Genomic DNA, 20,972 nt, shown 5'->3' on the forward strand with positions numbered 1-20,972 from the left:
GGGCATTCCACGCCCTTACTACTCTCTGAGTAAAGAACCTACCTCTAACATCTGTCCTATATCTCTCACCCCTCAATTTAAAGCTATGTCCCCTCGTGTTAGCCCATCACCATCCGAGGAAATAGGCTCTCACTGTCCACCCTATCTAATCCTCTGATCATCATGTATGCTTCTATTAAGTCACCTCTTAACCTTCTTCTCTCTAACGAAAACAACCTCAAGCCCCTCAGCCTTTCCTCATACGATTTTCCCACCATACCAGGCAACATCCTGGTAAATCTCCTCTGCACCCTTTCCAACACTTCCACATCTTTCCTATAATACGGCGACCAGAACTGTACGCAATACTCCAAGTGCGGCCGCACCAGAGTTTTGTACAGTTGCAGCATGACCTCCTGGCTCCGAAACTCAATCCCTCTACCAATAAAATCTAACACTCCGTACGCCTTCTTAACAACCCTATCAACCTGGGTGCCAACTTTCAGGGATGTGTGCACATGGACACCTGGATCCCTCTGTTCATCCACACTACCAAGTATCTTACCATTAGCCCAGTACTCTGTATTCCTGTTACTCCTTCCAAAGTGAATCACTTTGCACTTTCCCGCATTAAACTCCATTTGCCACCTCTCAGCCCAGCTCTGCTGCTTATCTATGTCCCTCGAGAACCTGCCACTTCCCTCCGCACTGTCTACAACTCCACCGACTTTAGTGCCATCCGCAAACTCACACACACACACACACTCACACACACTCACACACACACACTCAGACCCACACTCACACACACTCACACACACACTCACACACACACTCACTCACACACACACACTCACACACACACTCACACACACACTCACACACACACTCACACACACACTCACACACACACACTCACACACACTCACACACACACACTCTCAACACACACACACTCACAACACTCTCACACACACCCACACACTCACTCACACACACTCACACTCACACTCACACACACACTCACACACACACACACTCTCACACACTCTCACACACACACTCACTCACACACACATTCACACACATACTCACACACACTCACACACACACACACACACTCACACACTCACACACACACTCACACACACTCACTCACACACTCACACACACACACTCACACACACACACTCACACTCACACTCACACACACACTCACACACACTCACACACACACTCACACACTCACACACTCACACACACACACTCACACTCACACTCACACACACACTCACACACACTCACTCACACACTCACACACACACACTCACACACTCACACACACACACAGAAAGACAACGGCGAGACAGAGACAGAGAGTGGTTTGGGGGGGGGGGGGGGGGGGAGGGGGGGAATTGCAGACTTGGGTCCCAGGCAGCTGAATTCAGGGCCGCCAGTGTAAAAGTGAAGGGAGTGGGGCAGTGTGTGTGCGGGTGTGTGTGGTGTCCTGTCTACAAGTCTCTCTCTCTCTCTGTGTTCCAGGCGTCTCCTGCACTCTCCTGACTTTGTACCTGCTGTTTACCTCACTGTGGCCTCTGGTGGCCCTTTACCTGTTCTGGCTCACCATCGACTGGAACACTCCAGAAAGAGGTAGCGTATTCCTGAGTAATCATTCCTCATCGGGATTTACAGCATGGGAAGAGGCCCTTCAGCCCATCGTGCCAGTGCTGGCCATCATGCCCCTATCTATTCTAATCCCATTACCCAGCACTCGGTCCGTAGCCTTGCGTGCTAGGGTGTTCCAAGTGTTCATCTAAAAGCTTCTACAATGTTGTGAGGGTTCCCGCCTCCTCCACCCTTTCAGGCAGCGATTCCCAGATTCCCACCGCCCTCTGGGTGAAAACGTTTCCCCTCAAATCCCCCCCCTAAATGTCCTGCCCCCTTACCTTAAATCTCTGCCCCCTGGTTACTGCCCCCTCTACTAAGGGGAAAAGTTCCTTCCTCTATCTGTGTCCCTCAGAATCTTCTACACATCGATCAGGTCCCCCCTCAGCCTTCTCTGCTCCAAGGAAAACAACCCCAGTCTATCCAGCCCCTCTCCGCAGCTGGAACGCTCCAGCCCAGGCAACATCCTGGTGAATCTCCTCCGCACCCTCTCCAGCGCAATCACATCCTCCCTATAGTGTGGCGACCAGAACGGCACTGAGTGCTCGAGCTGTGGCCCAACCAGCGTTTTATACAGCTCCATCATCACCTCCCTGATCATATCACAGAATCATTCAATCCCTACAGTTCAGCAGGAGGCCATTCGGCCCATCGTGTTTGCTACAACTCTCCGACAGAGCATCTTACCCAGGCTCAACCCCCGCTCCATCTCCGTAACCCATCCCACCTATCCCACCCAACCTGCACATCTTTGGACACTAAGGCAATTTAGCATGGCCAATCCACCTAACCTGCACATCTTTGGACACTAAGGCAATTTAGCATGGCCAATCCACCTAACCTGCACATCTTTGGACACTAAGGCAATTTAGCATGGCCAATCCACCTAACCTGCACATCTTTGGACACTAAGGCAATTTAGCATGGCCAATCCACCTAACCCACACATCTTTGGACACTAAAGGAGAATTTAGCACGGCCAATCCACCTAACCTGCACATCTTTGGACACTAAGGCAATTTAGCACGGCCAATCCACCTAACCTGCACATCTTTGGACACTAAGGCAATTTAGCATGGCCAATCCACCTAACCTGCGCATCTTTGGACACTAAGGCAATTTAGCATGGCCAATCCCCCTAACCTGCACATCTTTGGACACTAAGGCAATTTAGCATGGCCAATCCACCTAACCTGCACATCTTTGGAAACTAAGGCAACTTAGCATGGCCAATCCCCCTAACCTGCACATCTTTGGACACTAAGGCAATTTAGCATGGCCAATCCACCTAACCTACACATCTTTGGATGCTAAGGCAATTTAGCATGGCCAATTCCCCTAACCTGCACATCTTTGGACACTAAGGGGCAATTTAGCATGGCCTATCCACCTAACCTACACATCTTTGGACGCTAAGGCAATTTAGCATGGCCAATCCCCCTAACCTGCACATCTTTGGACACTAAGGGACAATTTAGCATGGCCAATCCACCTATCCCGCACATCTTTGGACACTAAGAGGCAATTTAGCATGACTAATCCACCTAACCTACACACCTTTGGACACTAAGGGACAATTTAGCATGGCCAATCCACCTAACCTGCACAGCTTTGGACACTAAGGGGCAATTTATCATGGCCAATCCACCTAACCTGCACAGCTTTGGACACTAAGGGGCAATTTATCATGGCCAATCCCCCTAACCTGCACATCTTTGGACACTAAGGGACAATTTAGCATGGCCAATCCACCTAACCTGCACATCTTTGGACGCTAAGGGGCAATTTAGCATGGCCAATCCACCTAACCTGCACATCTTTGGACGCTAAGGGGCAATTTAGCATGGCCAATCCACCTAACCTGCACATCTTTGGATACTAAGAGGCAATTTAGCATGGCCAATCCACCTAACCTGCACATCTTTGGACACTGAGGGATAATTTAGCATGGCCAATCCACCTAACCCGCACATCTTTGGACACTAAGGGACAATTTAGCATGGCCAATCCACCTAATCTGCACATCTTTGGTCTGTGGGAGGAAACCGGAGCACCCGGAGGAAACCCATGTAGACACGGGGAGAAGGTGCAAACTCCACACGGACAGTGACCCAAGTTGGGAATCGAACCCGGGTCCCTGGCGCTGTGAGGCAGCAGTGCTAAGCACCGTGCCGCACCGTGACGGTGAGTCCGGCGGTCTATTCGACTGCAGTGTGCCTCACTGGTTCCATGAGCTTCCACCCCCTGGCCCCGATCATGTCTGACGCCGTTCTGTTTCCGGGAAGTTTGCAATCGTTCGACGATTCCACCCCTCTGATGCCTTTTCTCCTTTTGTCCCCTTCCATCCTTACAGGAGGACGGAGATCGCGTTGGGTTCGGGGATGGACGATGTGGACATATCTGAGGGACTACTTCCCGGTCTCGGTGCGTTTGAGGATTCACCAGCTTTCTCCCTCCCTTCCGGCACAGTATTCCAGGGAATTCAGTCGCAGCGAGGGAAGATTGGCCAGCACAGCTCTAGGGAGTGGAGCGGGGAGGGCGATTGTCCACATGGTTTGAGGTTAGAGGTGCTGGGATTTGATTTGATTTATTATTGTCACATGTATTGGGATACAGTGAAAAGTATTGTTTCTTGCGCGCTATACAGACAAAGCATACCGTTCATAGAATACATAGGGGAGAAGGATTTGATTTATTATTGTCACATGTATTGGGAGACAGTGAAAAGTATTGTTTCTTGCGCGCTATACAGACAAAGCATACCGTTCATAGAATACATAGGGGAGAAGGATTTGATTTATTATTGTCACATGTATTGGGATACAGTGAAAAGTATTGTTTCTTGCGCGCTATACAGACAAAGCATACCGTTCATAGAATACATAGAGGAGAAGGATTTGATTGATTATTGTCACATGTATTGGGATACAGTGAAAAGTATTGTTTCTTGCGCGCTATACAGACAAAGCATACCATTCATAGAGTACATAGGGGAGAAGGATTTGATTTATTATTGTCACATGTATTGGGATACAGTGAAAAATATTGTTTCTTGCTTGTCATACAGACAAAGCATACTGTTCATAGAGAAGGAAATGAGAGAGTGCAGAATGTAGTGTTACAGTCATAGCTAGGGTGTAGAGAAAGATCAACTTAATATATAAGAGCAAATTATTGCGGATGCTGGAATCTGAAACCAAAACAGAAAATGTTGGAAAATCTCAGCAGGTCTGAGAGCATCTGTGGGGAGAGGATAGAGCTGATGCTTCGATTCTGGATAACCCCCATACTTTTACCCTAGTTCGTTCCCCTGACACTTAAGGACAATTTAGCACGGCCAATGCACCTAACCCGCACATCTTTGGAGCGTGGGAGGAAACCGGAGCACCCGGAGGAAACCCACACAGACACGGGGAGAACGTACAAACTCCACACAGACCCAAGCCGGGGATCGAACCCGCGTCCCTGGCGCTGTGAGGCGGCAGTGCTAACCACTGTGCCACCGTGCCAGCACGGGGGGAATAAACACACAGGGAATAGAGGGATAGGGCGGGAATGGGTGGGGGGAAATGGGACTGAATGTCTTGATGGCTAGCATTGGAGCTGATGGGCCGAACGGCCTCCTTCTGTGCCAGGATGCACTGACATTATGGATGTCCGACCTCTGGCACTGGGGAGGTTCCATCACGCCCACACAGCCATGGCTCCCATAGCTTTGACCTCTGACCGCTCTCTCTCTCTCGTAATCGTTCTCTTTTATCGATCCAAAATCGTCACCTGGTCCTGCTCCCAATTTCCTTGCCTGGAGGGTCCTGGCCGAGAAGGGGGAGGTGGTCCCGTGGATACACAGGTCCTCGGGGGGGTGCGGGGGGGATGTCACGTCCAGAGCTGTGGATATTTTTCTTTGGCTCCCCTCACCTGAGGAAGGAATGTTTGCCTCAGAGAGAGAGAGCATCCAAGGTTCGCTCGACTGATCCCCACGGGGAGGGGATCGTCCCACGAGGGAAGAGTGAGGGAACGACCATCTCCAACGAGAGAGAATCGCACCGTCGTTCCTTGACGTTCAATGGCATTACTGTTGCTGAATCCCCCACATCCCAGGGGGCGGGTACCATTGACCAGAATCTGAACTGGACCCAGCCATATAATCACAGTGGGTCCCAGAGCAGGTCAGAGGCTGGGAATCCTGCGGCGCGTAACTCACCTCCTGATTCCCCCCCAAAGCCTGTCCACCATCTACAAGGCACGGTGGCACGGTGGCACGGTGGTTAGCACTGCTGCCTCACGGCGCCAGGGACCCGGGTTCGGGTCACTGTCTGTGTGGAGTCTGCGCGTTCTCCCCGTTTCCGCATGGGTTTCCTCCGGGTGCTCCGGTTTCCTCCCACACTCCAAAAGACGTGTAGGCCAGGTGGTTTCTCCATGCTAAATTGCCCCTTAGTGTCCAAAGATGTGTAGGTTAGGTGGATTGGCCGTACTAAATTGCCCCTTAGTGTCCAAAGATGTGGAGGTTAGGTGGATTGGCCATGCTAAATTGTCCCTTAGTGTCCAAAGATGTGCAGGTTAGGTGGATTGGCCATGCTAAATTGTCCCTTAGTGTCCAAAGATGTGCAGGTTAGGTGGATTAGCCATGCTAAATTGTCCCTTAGTGTCCAAAGGTGTGTAGGTTAGGGGGATTGGCCATGCTAAATTGCCCCTTAGTGTCCAAAGGTGTGTAGGTTAGGGGGATTGGCCATGCTAAATTGTCCCTTAGTGTCCAAAGATGTGTAGGTTAGGGGGATTGGCCATGCTAAATTGCCCCTTAGTGTCCAAAGGTGTGTAGGTTAGGGGGATTGGCCATGCTAAATTGCCCCTTAGTGTCCAAAGGTGTGTAGGTTAGGGGGATTGGCCATGCTAAATTGTCCCTTAGTGTCCAAAGCTGTGTAGGTTAGGTGCATTGGCCATGCTAAATTGTCCCTTAGTGTCCAAAGATGTGGAGGTTAGGTGGATTGGCCATGCTAAATTGTCCCTAAGTGTCCAAAGGTGTGTAGGTTAGGGGGATTGGCCATGCTAAATTGTCCCTTAGTGTCCAAAGATGTGCAGGTTAGGTGGATTGGCCATGCTAAATTGTCCCTTAGTGTCCAAAGATGTGCAGGTTAGGTGGATTGGCCATGCTAAATTGTCCCTTAGTGTCCAAAGATGTGCAGGTTAGGTGGATTAGCCATGCTAAATTGTCCCTTAGTGTCCAAAGGTGTGTAGGTTAGGGGGATTGGCCATGCTAAATTGCCCCTTAGTGTCCAAAGGTGTGTAGGTTAGGGGGATTGGCCATGCTAAATTGTCCCTTAGTGTCCAAAGATGTGTAAGTTAGGTGGATTGACCATGCTAAATTGCCCCTCCGTGTCCAAAGCTGTGTAGGTTAGGTGCATTGGCCATGCTAAATTGCCCCTTAGTGTCCAAAGATGTGCAGGTTAGGTGGATTAGCCATGCTAAAATTTCCCCTTTAGTGTCCCAAGATGTGTAGGTTAGGGGGATTAGCGGGGTAAATACTTATGGTTACGGGGAGCAGATCTGGATGGGATTGCCCCTTTAGTGTCAGGGGACGTACGTGGGACTACAAGGATTAGGGCCTGGGTGGGATTGTTGTGGGTGCAGGCTCGATGGGCCGAATTGCCTCCTGCTGCACTGTAGGGATTCTGTGATTCTCAAGGGGGTAATTAGGGATGGGGGATAGATGCTGGGTCTCGTAGGCGATGCTGCAATTTACAAAAAGGAATCTCAGTTATCAGTTTGAGCTTCTCAGTCTGCAGAATTGCAGAGTTAACAGTTTAGAATTGGGACTACGAATGATAGGAACCTTTGACCGGGTTCATGGAGGGATGATATTCAATAGATAACCTTGATCTGTCAAGTTAAACATTGCTTTGCGTTGAAAGATATATCCACAAATAGGCCTCTCCAGGGCAACTAGTATCAATGAGAATCTAATCAAAGATCAAAGATCAAAGAACAGCACAGCACAGAAACAGGCCCTTTGGCCCTCCAAGCCTGCGCCGATCGCGTTGTCCGATCTAGACCAACTGCTTATATCCCTCTATTCCCTGTCTGTTCATACGCCTATCAAGATAAGTCTTAAGCGCCGCTAACGATTAATGATTTGGATGAGAATATAGGAGGCATGGTTAGTAAGTTTGCAGATGACACCAAGATTGGTGGCAGAGTGGACAGTGAAGAAAGTTATCTCCAATTGCAATGGGATCTTGATCAATTGGGCCAGTGGGCTGACGAATGGCAGATGGAGTTTAATTTAGACAAATGCGAGGTGATGCATTTTGGTAGATTGAACCAGGGCAGGACTTACTCAGTTAATGGTAGGGCATTGGGGAGAGTTATAGAACAAAGAGATCTAGGGGTACATGTTCATAGCTCCTTGAAACTGGAGTCACAGGTGGACAGAGTGGTGAAGAAGGCATTCGGCATGCTTGGTTTCATCGGTCAGAACATTGAATACAGGAGTTGGGATGTCTTGTTGAAGTTGTACAAGACATTGGTAAGGTCACACTTGGAATACTGTGTACAGTTCTGGTCACCCTATTATAGAAAGGATATTATTAAACTAGAAAGAGTGCAGAAAAGATTTACTAGGATGCTACCGGGACTTGATGGATTGAGTTATAAGGAGAGGCTGGATAGACTGGGACTTTTTTTTCTGGAGCATAGGAGGCTGAGGGGTGATCTTATCGAGGTCTATAAAATAATGAGGGGCACAGATCAGCGAGATAGTCAACATCTTTTCCCAAAGGTAGGGGAGTCTAAAACTAGAGGGCATAGGTTTAAGGTGAGAGGGGAGAGATACAAAAGTGTCCAGAGGGGCAATTTTTTCACACAGAGGGTGGTGAGTGTCTGGAACGAGCTGCCAGAGGCAGTAGTAGAGGCGGGTACAATTTTGTCTTTTAAAAAGCATTTAGACAGTTACATGGGTAAGATGGGTATAGAGGGATATGGGCCAAATGCGGGCAATTGGGATTAGCTTAGGGGTTTAAGAAAATGGGCGGCATGGACAAGTTGGGCCGAAGGGCCTGTTTCCATGCTGTAAACCTCTCTGACTCTATAACGTAACTGCCTCAACCCCCTCACTTGGCAGCGCATTCCAGGCCCCCACCACCCTCTGTGTAAAAAACCTCCCCCGCACATCCCCACTGACCCTTTCCCCCCCTTTATCTTGACCTTGTGCCCCCTTGTAATTGTCATTTCTGCCCTGGGAAAAAGCTTCCAACTGTTCAACCTATCCATGCCCCTCATAATTTTATAACCTTCTATCAGGTCGCCCCGCAGCCTCCGTCTTTCCAGGGAGAACAATCCCTGTTTATTCAATCTCTCCTCAAAGCTAATACCCTCCATGCCAGGCAACATCCCGGTAAACCTTTTCTGCACTCTCTCCAAAGCCTCTACCTCCTTCTGGTAGTGTGGCGACCAGAATTGGATCCAGTATTCCAAATGTGGCCGAACCAAAGTTTTGTACAACTGTAACTGAAACCATGGGTTAGCACTGCTGCCTCACAGTGCCAGGGGCACGGGTTTGATTCTCGGCTTGGGTCACTGTCTGTGTGGAGTCTGCACGTTCTCCCAGTGTCTGTGTGCGTTTCCTCCGGGTGCTCCGGTTTCCTCCCACAGTCCAAAGATGTGCGGGTTAGGTGGATTGGCCATGCTAAATTGCCCCTTAATTTCCAAAGGTGTGCGGGTTAGGTGGATTGGCCATGCTAAATTGCCCCTTAGTGTCCAAAGATGTGCTGGTTATGGGGCTTGGCCATGCTAAATTGCCCCTTAGTGTCCAAAGATGTGCAGGTTAGGTGGATTGGCCATGCTAAATTGCCCCTTAGTGTCCAAAGATGTGCAGGTTAGGTGGATTGGCCATGCTAAATTGCCCCTTAGTGTCCAAAGATGTGCAGGTTAGGTGGATTGGCCATGCTAAATTGCCCCTTAGTGTCCAAAGATGTGCAGGTTAGGTGGATTGGCCATGCTAAATTGCCCCTTAGTGTCCAAAGATGTGCTGGTTAGGGTGCATTGGCCATGCTAAATTGCCCCTTAGTGTCCAAAGATGTGCTGGTTAGGGTGCATTGGCCATGCTAAATTCTCCCCCAGTGTTACCCGAACTGGCGCCGGTGTGTGGGCGACTAGGGGGATTTTCACAGTAACTTCATTGCAGTGTTAATGTAAGCTTACTCGTGACACTAATAATAAATAGCAGCCGTTGGAGGGCAGTTGAGAGTCAACCACATTGGCTGTGGTTCTGGAGTCACGTGTAGGCCAGACCGGGTAAGGACGGCAGATTTCCTTCCCTAAAGGACATTAGTGAACCAGATGGGTTTTTCCAACAATTGACTGTGGTTCACGGTCATCAGTAGGTTCTTAATTCCAGATTTGTTTTAATTGAATTTAAATTCCACCACCTGCCGTGGCGGGATTCGAACGCATGTCCCCGGGAACACTAGCTGAGTTTCTGGATTAATAGTCGAGCGATTCAGAACTGGCTTGCCTGCAGAAGGCAGAGAGTGGTTGTAGACGGGTCTTTTTCTGAATGGAGGTCGGTCACCAGTGGTGTGCCCCAGGGATCTGTTCTGGGACCCTTGCTGTTTGTCATTTTCATAAATGACCTGGATGAGGAAGCAGAGGGATGGGTTGATAAGTTTGCCGACGACACGAAGGTTGGTGGTGTTGTGGATAGTTTGGAGGGATGTCAGAAGCTGCAGCGTGACATAGATAGGATGCAAGACTGGGGCGGAGAAGTGGCAGATGGACTTCAACCCGGATAAATGCGTAGTGGTACATTTTGGCAGGTCAAATGGGATGAAGGAGTACAATATCAAGGGTAAGACTCTTAGCAGTGTAGAGGATCAGAAGGACCTTGGGGTCCGGGTCCATAGGACTCTAAAATCGGCCCCACAGGTGGAGGAGGTGGTTAAGAAGGCGTATGGTGTGCTGGCCTTTATCAATCGAGGGATTGAGTTTCGGAGTCCGGGGATAATGATGCAGCTTTATAGGACCCTGGTTAGACCCCACTTGGAGTACTGTGCTCAGTTCTGGTCACCTCATTACAGGAAGGATGTAGAAATTATTGAAAGGGTGCAGAGAAGATTTACAAGGATGTTGCCTGGATTGGGTGGCATGCCTTATGAGGATAGGTTGAGGGAGCTCGGTCTTTTCTCCTTGGAGAGACGAAGGATGGGAGGTGACCTGATAGAGGTGTACAAGATGTTGAGAGGTACAGATCGGGTAGACTCTCAGAAGCTTTTTCCCAGGGCTGAAATGGCTGCTACGAGAGGACACAGGTTTAAGGTGCTGGGGAGTAGGTACAGAGGAGATGTTAGGGGTAAGTTTTTCACTCAGAGGGTGGTGGGTGAGTGGAATCGGCTGCCGTCAGTGGTGGTGGAGGCAAACTCGATAGGGTCTTTTAAGAGACTTCTGGATGAGTACATGGGACTTAATAGGATTGAGGGTTATAGGTAAGCCTGTATATAGGCCTAGGTAAGTAGGGACATGACCGGCGCAACTTGTGGGCCGAAGGGCCTGTTTGTGCTGTAGTTTTTCTATGACAATACCACTCAGCCATTGCATTCCCTTTCAGCAACTTTGAGAATTAAGACTAACAAGTGAAAGGGAATACATAATGAATGGTAGGACGCTAGGACAGAGGACCAGAGGGACCTTGGGGTGCATGTCCATAGATCCCTGAAGGCAGGGGGACAGATAGATAAGGAAGGATAAGGGATACTTGCCTTTATTAGCCGGGGGATAGAATATAAGAGTAGGGAGGTGATGATGGAGCTGTATAAAACGCTGATTAGGCCACAGCTCGAGCACTCAGTGCCGTTCTGGTCACCACACTATAGGGAGGATGTGATTGCGCTGGAGAGGGTGCGGAGGTGATTCACCAGGATGTTGCCTGGGATGGAGCGTTCCAGCTGCGGAGAGGGGCTGGATAGACTGGGGTTGTTTTCCTTGGAGCAGAGAAGGCTGGGGAGGGGGATCTGACCAAGGGGTACAAAATTATGAGGGACACAGATAGGGTGGATAGGAAGGAACTTTTCCCCTTGGTAGAGCGGGCAGTAACCAGGGGGCAGAGATTTAAGGTAAGGGGGGCAGGAGATTTAGGGGGGGGTGGTTTGAGGAGAAACTTTTCCACCCAGAGGGTGGTGGGAATCTGGGAATCGCTGCCTGAAAGGGTGGGAGAGGCGGGAACCCTCACAACATTGAAGAGGCTTTTAGATGAACACTTGGAACACCCCAACACACAAGGCTACGGACCGAGTGCTGGAAAATGGCATTAGAATAGATAGGTGCCTGATGGCCAACACAGGCACGATGGGCTGAAGGGCCTTGCTCTGTGCTGTAAATCTCTAAAGTGTGAAACTGAGTGACGCAAGAAATATTTAGCTCACATAATGGATTGCTTTGTTCTTTAAGCTTATTTATTAGTGTCACAAGTAGGCTTACATTAACACCGCAATGAAGTTACTGTGAAAATCCCCCTAGTCGCCGCACTCCGGCGCCTGTTCGGGTAACACTGAGGGAGAATTTAGCACGGCCAATGCACCCTAACCAGCACGTCTTTCAGACTGTGGGACGAAACCGGAGCACCCGGAGGAAACCCACGCAGACACGGGGAGAACGTGCAGACTCCGCACAGACAGTGACCCAAGCCGGGAATCGAACCCTGTGAGGCAGCAGGGCTAACCACTGTGCACCTGGAAAGAAAATTGGGTGAAGGGAGCGTAAGGGCCTTGGAAATGCCTCTACTTTCTCAGAAGTCTGTGAGGAGTTTGCACATTCTCCTCGTGTCTGCGTGGGTTTCCTCCGGGTGCTCCGGTTTCCTCCCACAGTCCAAAGATGTGCGGGTTAGGTTGATTGGCCAGGTTAAAAATTGCCCCTTAGAGTCCTGAGATGTGTAGGTTAGAGGGATTAGCGGGTAAAATATGTGGGGGTAGGGCCTGGGTGGGATTGTGATCGGTGCAGACTCGATGGGCCAAATGGCCTCCTTCTGCACTGTAGGGATTCTATGATTCTATGAAGACTAAGGAAATTTGGCATGGCCGCTACGGCTCTCACCAACCTTTACAGATGCACCATAGAAAGCATTCTTTCTGGTTGTATCACAGCTTGGTCTGGCTCCTGCTCTGCCCAAGACCGCAAGGAACTACAAAAGGTTGTGAATGTAGCCCAATCCATCACGCAAACCAGCCTCCCATCCATTGACTCTGTCTACACTTCCCGCTGCCTCGGGAAAAGCAGCCAGCATTATCAAGGACCCCACACACCCCGGACGTTCTCTCTTCCACCTTCTTCCGTCGGGAAAAAGGTACAAAAGTCTGAGGTCACGTACCAACCGACTCAAGAACAGCTTCTTCCCTGCTGTTGTCAGACTTTTGAATGGACCGACCTCGCATTAAGTTGATCTTTCTCTACACCCTAGCTATGACTGTAACACTACATTCTGCACTCTCTCCTTTCCTTCTCTATGAACGGTATGCTTTGTCTGTATAGTGCGCAAGAAACAATACTTTTCACTGTATCCCAATACATGTGACAATAATAAATCAAATCAAATCTTTCTCCCCTATGTACAAAGAACAAAGAACCAAGAAAATTACAGCACAGGAACAGGCCCTTCGGCCCTCCAAGCCCGCACCGACCATGCTGCCCCGACTGAACTAAAACCCCCTACCCTTCCGGGGACCCTATCCCTCAATTCCCATCCTATTCATGTACTTGTCAAGACACCCCTTAAAAGTCACGATCGTATCCGCTTCCACTACCTCCCCCGGCAGCGAGTTCCAGGCACCCACCACCCTCTGTGTAAAAAATCTGCCTCGTACATCTCCTTTAAATGTTGCCCTTTGCACCTTCAACCTATGCCCCCCGTAGTAATTGACTCTTCCACCATGGGAAAAAGCTTCTAACTATCCACTCTGTCCATGCCCCTCATAATCTTGTAGACTTCTATCAGGTCGCCCCTCAACCTCCGTCGTTCCAGTGAGAACAAAATGAGTACTCTATGAATGGTATGCTTTGTCTGTAGAGCGCGCAAGAAACAATACTTTTCACTGTATCCCAATACATGTGACAATAATAAATCAAATCTTTCTCCCCTGTGTACTCTATGAACGGTATGCTTTGTCTGTATAGCGCGCAAGAAACAATACTTTTCACTGTATCCCAATACATGTGACAATAATAAATCAAATCCTTCTCCCCTATGTACTCTATGAATGGTATGCTTTGTCTGTATAGCGCGCAAGAAACAATACTTTTCACTGTATCCCAATACATGTGACAATAATAAATCAAATCAAATTTGTCCGGGTGAGGCAGCCAGTAGCGATTCCCGGCCTCCAACTCTTACAATTCTTCTTCAATTCTCCTCCTGTCCCCAGCTGGTGAAGACAGCTGAACTGGATCCCCGGAGGAACTACGTGTTAGGATACCATCCCCACGGGATAATGTGCGTCGGGGCTTTCTGTAACTTCTGCACTGAAGCGACCGACTTCTCCAAGACCTTCCCGGGTATCACCCCGCATACGGCGACGCTTAACGGACTTTTTCACCTGCCTATCTACCGGGATTATCTTCTCAGCGGAGGTGAGAGTGACAACTGACCCCAACCCCCCCATTCCTGACCCAAGCCGGGAATCGAACCTGGGTCCCCGGTGCTGTGAGGCAGCAGTGCTAACCACTGTGCCGCCGTGCCACCCCAGGTATTGACTATCTCGCTGATCTATGCCTCTCATTATTTTATAGACCTCTATAAGATCATCCCTCAGCCTCATACGCTCCAGGGAAAAAAAGTCCCAGTCTATCCAGCCTCTCCTTATAACTCAAACCATCAAGTCCCGGTAGCATCCTCGTAAATCTTTTCTGCACTCTTTCTAGTCTAATAATATCCTTTCCATAATAGGGTGACCAGAACTGCACACAGTATTCCAAGTGTGGCCTTACCAATGTCTTGTACAACTTCAACAAGATGTCCCAACTCCTGTATTCAAAGATGTGCAGGTTAGGTGGATTGGCTATGCTAAATTGCCCCTTAGTGTCCAAAGATGTGTAGATTAGGTGGATTGGCCATGCTAAATTGCCCCTTAGTGTCCAAAGATGTGCGGGTTAGGGGGATTGGCCATGCTAAATTGCCCCTTAGTGTCCAAAGATGTGCGGGTTAGGGGGATTGGCCATGCTAAGTTGCCCCTTAGTGTCCAAAGATGTGCAGGTTAGGTGGATCGGCTATGCTAAATTGCCCCTTAGTGTCCAAAGATGTGTAGGTTAGGTGGATTGGCTATGCTAAATTGCCCCTTAGTGTCCAAAGATGTGCGGGTTAGGTGGATTGGCTATGCTAAATGTGCAAAGTTACGGGGTAAGGCAGGGGAGGGCGGGGACCTGGGTAAGATGCCCTTTTGGAGAGTTGATGCAGACTTAATGGGGCGAACGGCCTCCTTCTGTGGGGATTCTGTGGGTTCCAAAGGGTAGAAATGGATGGGTAACAATTGCTGCAATGTCGGTCTGAGGTGTTTATTGGGGTGAGGGGGATAGCGGGGGGAGTGGTTAACTCCAGAGCTTAAAGTCCTGGCAGCTGAAGACAGGCCGTCATTGGCTCTGCAATGGCAGTGTGGAAAATTGGAATGGGGGTAGGCCATTCAGCCCATCGAACCTGCTGTGCCATCCATCATGGTAATGGCGTATCCTCCATCTCTGCACCACGTCTCCCGCGCTCTCTCCCCTGGACACCTTTAGAGTCTTGGCCTCTTCAACCTTCTGTGGTAGAGAATTCCACAGGTTCACCATCTTCTGGGTGAAGAAAGTTTTCCTCACCTCAGTCCAAAATGGCCTCCCCCGTGTCCTGAGACTGTGAGCCCTTGTTTCCAGACAACCCGCCCCACCAGCCAGAGGAAACAACATCTCAGCATCCAGTCTGTCCAGCCCTGTCAGAACTTGATCAGACCCCCTCTCTTTCCTCTCATGGGAAGCGAGGGGAGTCCCCAGTGATTGACAAAGAACAAAGAACAGTACAGCATAGGAACAGGCCCTTCGGCCCTCCAAGCCTGTGCCAATCATGATGCCTGCCTAAACTATAAAATCCATAGAATCCTACAGTGCGGAAGGAGGCCATTCAGCCCATCAAGTCTGCACCGACCACAATCCCATCCAGGCCCTATCCCCATCCATTTACCCTTGCTAGTCTCCTTGACACTAAGGGACAATTTAGCATGGCCAACCCACCTAACCTGCGCATCTTTGGACACTAAGGGACAATTTAGCATGGCCAATCCACCTAACCTGCACATCTTTGGACTGTGGGAGGAAACCGGAGCACCCAAAGGAAACCCACACAGACACAGGGAGAATGTACAAACTCCACACAGACAGTGACTCAAGCCAGGAATCGAACCCGGGTCCCTGGTGCTGTGAGGCAGCAGTGCTAACCACTGTGCTACCATCTAAAACCGTACGCATTTACGGAATCCATATACTCCCATTCCCATCCTATTCATGTATTCATCTTGTTGCCCCTTAAATGCCGCTATTGTACCTGCTCCCACCCCCTCCCCGGGCAGCGAGTTCCAGACACCCACCACCCTCTGTGTAACAAAAACTTGCCTCGTACATCTCCTTTAAACCTTGCCCCTTAAACCTGTGCCCCCTAGTAATTGACTCTTCCACCCTGGGGGAAAAAGCTTCTGACTATCCACTCTGTCCATGCCTTTCATAATCTTGTAGACTTCTATCAGGTCGCCCCTCAACCTCCGTCGCTCCAGTGAGAACAAACTAAGCTTCTCCAACCTCTCCTCATAGCTGATGCCCTCCATACCAGGCAACATCCTGGTAAATCTTTTCTGTACCCTCTCCAAAGCCTCCACATCCTTCTGGTAGTGTGGTGACCAGAATTGAACACTATATTCCAAGTACGACCTAACTAAGGTTCTATAAAGCTGCAACATGACTTGCCAATTTTTAAACTCAATACCCCGGCCGATGAAGGCAAGCCTTCATTTGATTCGCTTCAGATCAGCCATGATCTTATTGAATGGCGGGGCAGGCTCGAAGGGCCAGATGGCCTACTCCTGCTCCTATTTCTTATGTTCTTATGTTCATTGAGGGATTAGAGCGGGGAGAGGGGGAGGGGGGGGGGGGGTTGCTCTGTGGATGGAGGAATACCGAGGAATGGGCAGGGAATTGAATTAACAAAGAACAAAGAACAATACAGCACAGGAACAGGCCCTTCGGCCCTCGCCGCTCCCTGGTCCAAACTAGACCATTCTTTTGTATTAGGGGAGGCATCGCCAGACGCTGGTTGCAATGTTGGTCACTGGTCACGGGCGGGTGGTGGGTAAAGTGTGCTCCACGTGGGAGTTGCGATCTCTCTCTCTCGCTCCTTCTCTTCCCCAGGTGGGCGTTCCGTGAGCAGGTCGAGTCTCGGCTATATCCTGACGCAGAGCGGGACGGGGAATGCGGCCGTGGTGGTGGTGGGAGGGGCGGCCGAATCGATGAGAGGCTCCCAGGGCGAGCACTCGTTGATACTAAAGAACAGGAAGGGGTTCATCCGGATCGCGCTGACGCACGGGTAGGTAGAGGGCGGGGGGGGGGGGAAAGCCGCCCTGCTCATGCACCCACCCCCCCCAAACTAACCACAGCCACCCAATGCCCACCCAGTCCCCCACCCACCCAACTCCCACCCACCCCACTCCATCTCATCCACCTCAGTTCCCACTATAACACCAAAATCAAAAACAGTTGGGGTGGAGGCTAACTTCATAATCATCGAATCCCTACAATGTAGGTGGAGGCCGTTCAGCCCATCCCATCGAGCCTGCACCGACACAGGCACTGTCCCTGTAACCCCATGTATTTACCCTGTTGATTCCCCTGACATTAAGGGACAATTTAGCACGGCCAATCCCCCTAAGCTACACATCTTTGGACACTAAGGGGCAATTTAGCATGGCCAATCCTCCTAACCTACACATCTTTGGACACTAAGGGGCAATTTAGCATGGCCAATCCCCCTAACCTACACATCTTTGGACACTAAGGGGCAATTTAGCATGGCCAATCCCCCAAACCTACACATGTTTGGACATTAAGGGACAATTTAGCATGGCCAATCCCCCTAACCTACACATCTTTGGACACTAAGGGACAATTTAGCACGGCCTATCCACCTAACCTGCACATCTTTGGACATTGAGGGACAATTTACCATGGCCAATCCCCCTAACCTACACATCTTTGGACACTAAGGGGCAATTTAGCATGGCCAATCCCCCTAACCTACACATCTTTGGACACTAAGGGGCAATTTAGCACGGCCAATCCACCTAACCTGCACATCTTTGGACACTAAGGGGCAATTTAGCACAGCCAATCCACCTAACCTGCACATCTTTGGACACTAAGGGGCAATTTGGCACGGCCAATCCACCTAACCTGCACATCTTTGGACATTGAGGGACAATTTAGCATGGCCAATCCACCTAACCTGCACATCTTTGGACACTAAGGGGCAATTTAGCGTGGCCAATCCACCTAACCTGCACATCTTTGGACATTGAGGGACAATTTAGCATGGCCAATCCACCTAACCTACACACCTTTGGCACATTGGAGGAAACTGGAGCATCCGGAGGAAACCCATGAGGGGAGAATGCGTAGACTCCACACAGACAGTGACCCAAGGCCGGTTTGGAACTCGGCTCCCTGGCGCTGTGAGGCAGCAGTGCTAACCACCGAGCCGCCCTCACAATATTCCCTGGAGTTTCTGATCTGGTCCCTAACACTCCCCTTTCTCTCGACATCTCAGGGCCGATCTGGTTCCCGTTTACAGTTTTGGGGAGAACGATATTTTTGACCAGGTCGTTTTGGAGCCGGGAAGTTGGATGAAGCACCTGCAACTCATCTTCCAGAAGTACATGGGCTTTGCGCCGTGCCTCCTCAAGGGCCGGGGGCTCCTGTTCCGCAGTTCCTGGGGGCTAATGCCCTACGCCAAGCCCGTCATGACCGTAGGTACGTAGTGCATCCCCCCCCCCCCAAAGAGTCTCTGACCCCCTGCGTGGGTGGGTTAGCCCTCAAGGTAGAAACCTCGCCAATGCAGGCCGTTTGAGATTCCCCCATGGCTACCCCCCCTGGGCAAGGAAGGAGGAAATATGGATGAGATGGGGAAAGGGGGGGGGGGCTGGGGGGTTCAATGGCAGGGGGGCAGGGGGCTGTTGGGAGGGGGTTGGTAGGGTCATTGACAATCTCCATCCCGGATACCATCACTGAGTCAACCCGGAGCCAGTAGGCCGAAGGGGTCTTTCCTCTCCTGGAGAAGACCAAAGGGCGACTCGATCAAGGTCTCAAAGATAATGACCCCAACTCCATCATTTAAAAGTCCTTTAGTCAGGACTAAGCGATGGAGAGAGAGACAGAGGGAGATGGAGGCAGGGAGGGGGGTGAGGGAGAGAGTGGGGAAGCAACGAGAGCGGAGGGAGGCAGAGAGGGGATGGACGGGGGGGGGGGGGGGAGGGGTTGGTGGGGGGGGGGGTGGTGGGGGCGGGGGTTGGTGGGGGGGGGGTGGTGGGGGCGGGGGGTGGTGGGGGCGGGGGGGGGTGGTGGGGGCGGGGGGGGTGGTGGGGGCGGGGGGGGTGGTGGGGGGAGAGAACGACGGGAAGAGATAAAAGGGGGAGAGGGAGAGGAGGTGGTAATGGCCTAGTGGCGTTATCGCTGGACTATTAATCCAGAAACTCAGCTAATGTTCTGGGGGACCCGGGTTCGAATCCCGCCACGGCAGATGGTGGAATTTGAATTCTATTTTAAAAAATCTGGAATTAAGAATCTACTGATGACCCATTGTCGGAAAAACCCATCTGGTTCCTTTCGGGAAGGAAATCTGCCACCCTTACCCGGTCTGGCCTACATGTGACTCCAGAGCCACAGCCAATGTGGTTGACTCTCAACTGCCCTCCAAGGGCAACTAGGGATGGGCAATAAATGCTGGGCCAGCCAGCGACGCCCATGTTCCTCAAATGAATAATTTTGGGGGGGGGGGGGGGTAATCGTGGTCCTGGGTGAGTGGGGGAGGAGTGGCTGTATGGAATGGTGGGTTGGGTGGGGCTTGGGTGTGGGGGAGTGTTGGGTGTATGGGTTGTTTCTGGGGGTTCAGGGGACATTTAGCGACCGTGTTAATTAAAACATGCTACCGTGCAAAGGGACCTGGGGGTCCTTGTGCATGAGACGCAAAAGCCCAGTCTGCAGGTACAACAGGTGATCAAGAAGGCAAATGGGATGTTGGCCTATATTGCGAGGGGGATAGAATATAAAAGCAGGGATGTCTTGATGCACCTGTACAGGGCATTGGTGAGGCCGCAGCTGGAATACTGTGTGCAGTATTGGTCCCCTTATATGAGGAAGGATATATTGGCATTGGAGGGAGTGCAGAGAAGGTTCACCAGGTTGATACCGGAGATGAGGGGTTTGGATTATGAGGAGAGGCTGAGGAGATTGGGTTTGTACTCGTTGGAGTTTAGAAGGATGAGGGGGGATCTTATGGAGACTTATAAGATAATGCGGGGGCTGGATAGGGTGGAGGCGGAGAGATTCTTTCCACTTAGTAAGGAAGTTAAAACTAGAGGACACAGCCTCAAAATAAAGGGGGGTCGGTTTAAGACAGAGTTGAGGAGGAACTTCTTCTCCCAGAGGGTGGTGAATCTCTGGAATTCTCTGCCCACTGAGGTGGTGGAGGCTACCTCGCTGAATATGTTTAAAGCGCGGATGGATGGATTCCTGATTGGTAAGGGAATTAAGGGTTATGGGGATCAGGCGGGTAAGTGGTACTGATCCATGTCAGATCAGCCATGATCTTATTGAATGGCGGGGCAGGCTCGAGGGGCTAGATGGCCTACTCCTGCTCCTATTTCTTATGTTCTTATGTTCTTATGTGTTACTGAGCGTTGTTCCTCTCTCTCTCTGACAGTCGGGAAGCCGATCCCAGTGACCCAGATTTCGAACCCGACGGAGGAGGACATCGATGGCTACCACGCGAAGTACGTGGAGGCTTTAACCCGACTTTTCCACACGCATAAGCAGGAGTACGGACTGCCCGAGACAGCAGAGCTGGCCATTCTCTGAGCGCCTCGGCCCCGGAAGGGAGGGGTTTCGAGGTTCCCCTCTCCCCCCGCCCCCACCAGACGCACACCCGTTCCGAAGACCATTCCCGGTCCAGCAACAGAAACCGATGCGGATTGCAACACTTTACCTCAACATCCGGAGTCCCTGACACATCTCACACTCACCGAGCAACGTACGGAATTAGGAACAGAAGGAGGCCATTCAGC

General features: G+C 50.7%; 1 protein-coding gene across 1 annotated transcript; it reads left to right on the forward strand.

The window, feature by feature from the left end:
• Positions 1 to 1,449: 1,449 nt before the first annotated feature.
• LOC144490660 (diacylglycerol O-acyltransferase 2-like) lies at positions 1,450 to 20,766 on the forward strand (the record flags this gene model as incomplete). The annotated part of the gene is made up of 6 exons (XM_078208358.1): positions 1,450 to 1,629; positions 3,998 to 4,068; positions 14,049 to 14,253; positions 17,050 to 17,224; positions 18,461 to 18,663; positions 20,612 to 20,766. Coding segments are annotated over 6 exons (989 nt in total), but the record flags the coding sequence as incomplete, so codon positions are not given.
• Between the last annotated feature and the right edge of the window lie 206 nt (positions 20,767 to 20,972).

Source organism: Mustelus asterias, unplaced genomic scaffold (genome assembly GCF_964213995.1).
Source record: "Mustelus asterias unplaced genomic scaffold, sMusAst1.hap1.1 HAP1_SCAFFOLD_3563, whole genome shotgun sequence".
In the NCBI taxonomy this organism is placed as follows: Eukaryota; Metazoa; Chordata; class Chondrichthyes; order Carcharhiniformes; family Triakidae; genus Mustelus; species Mustelus asterias.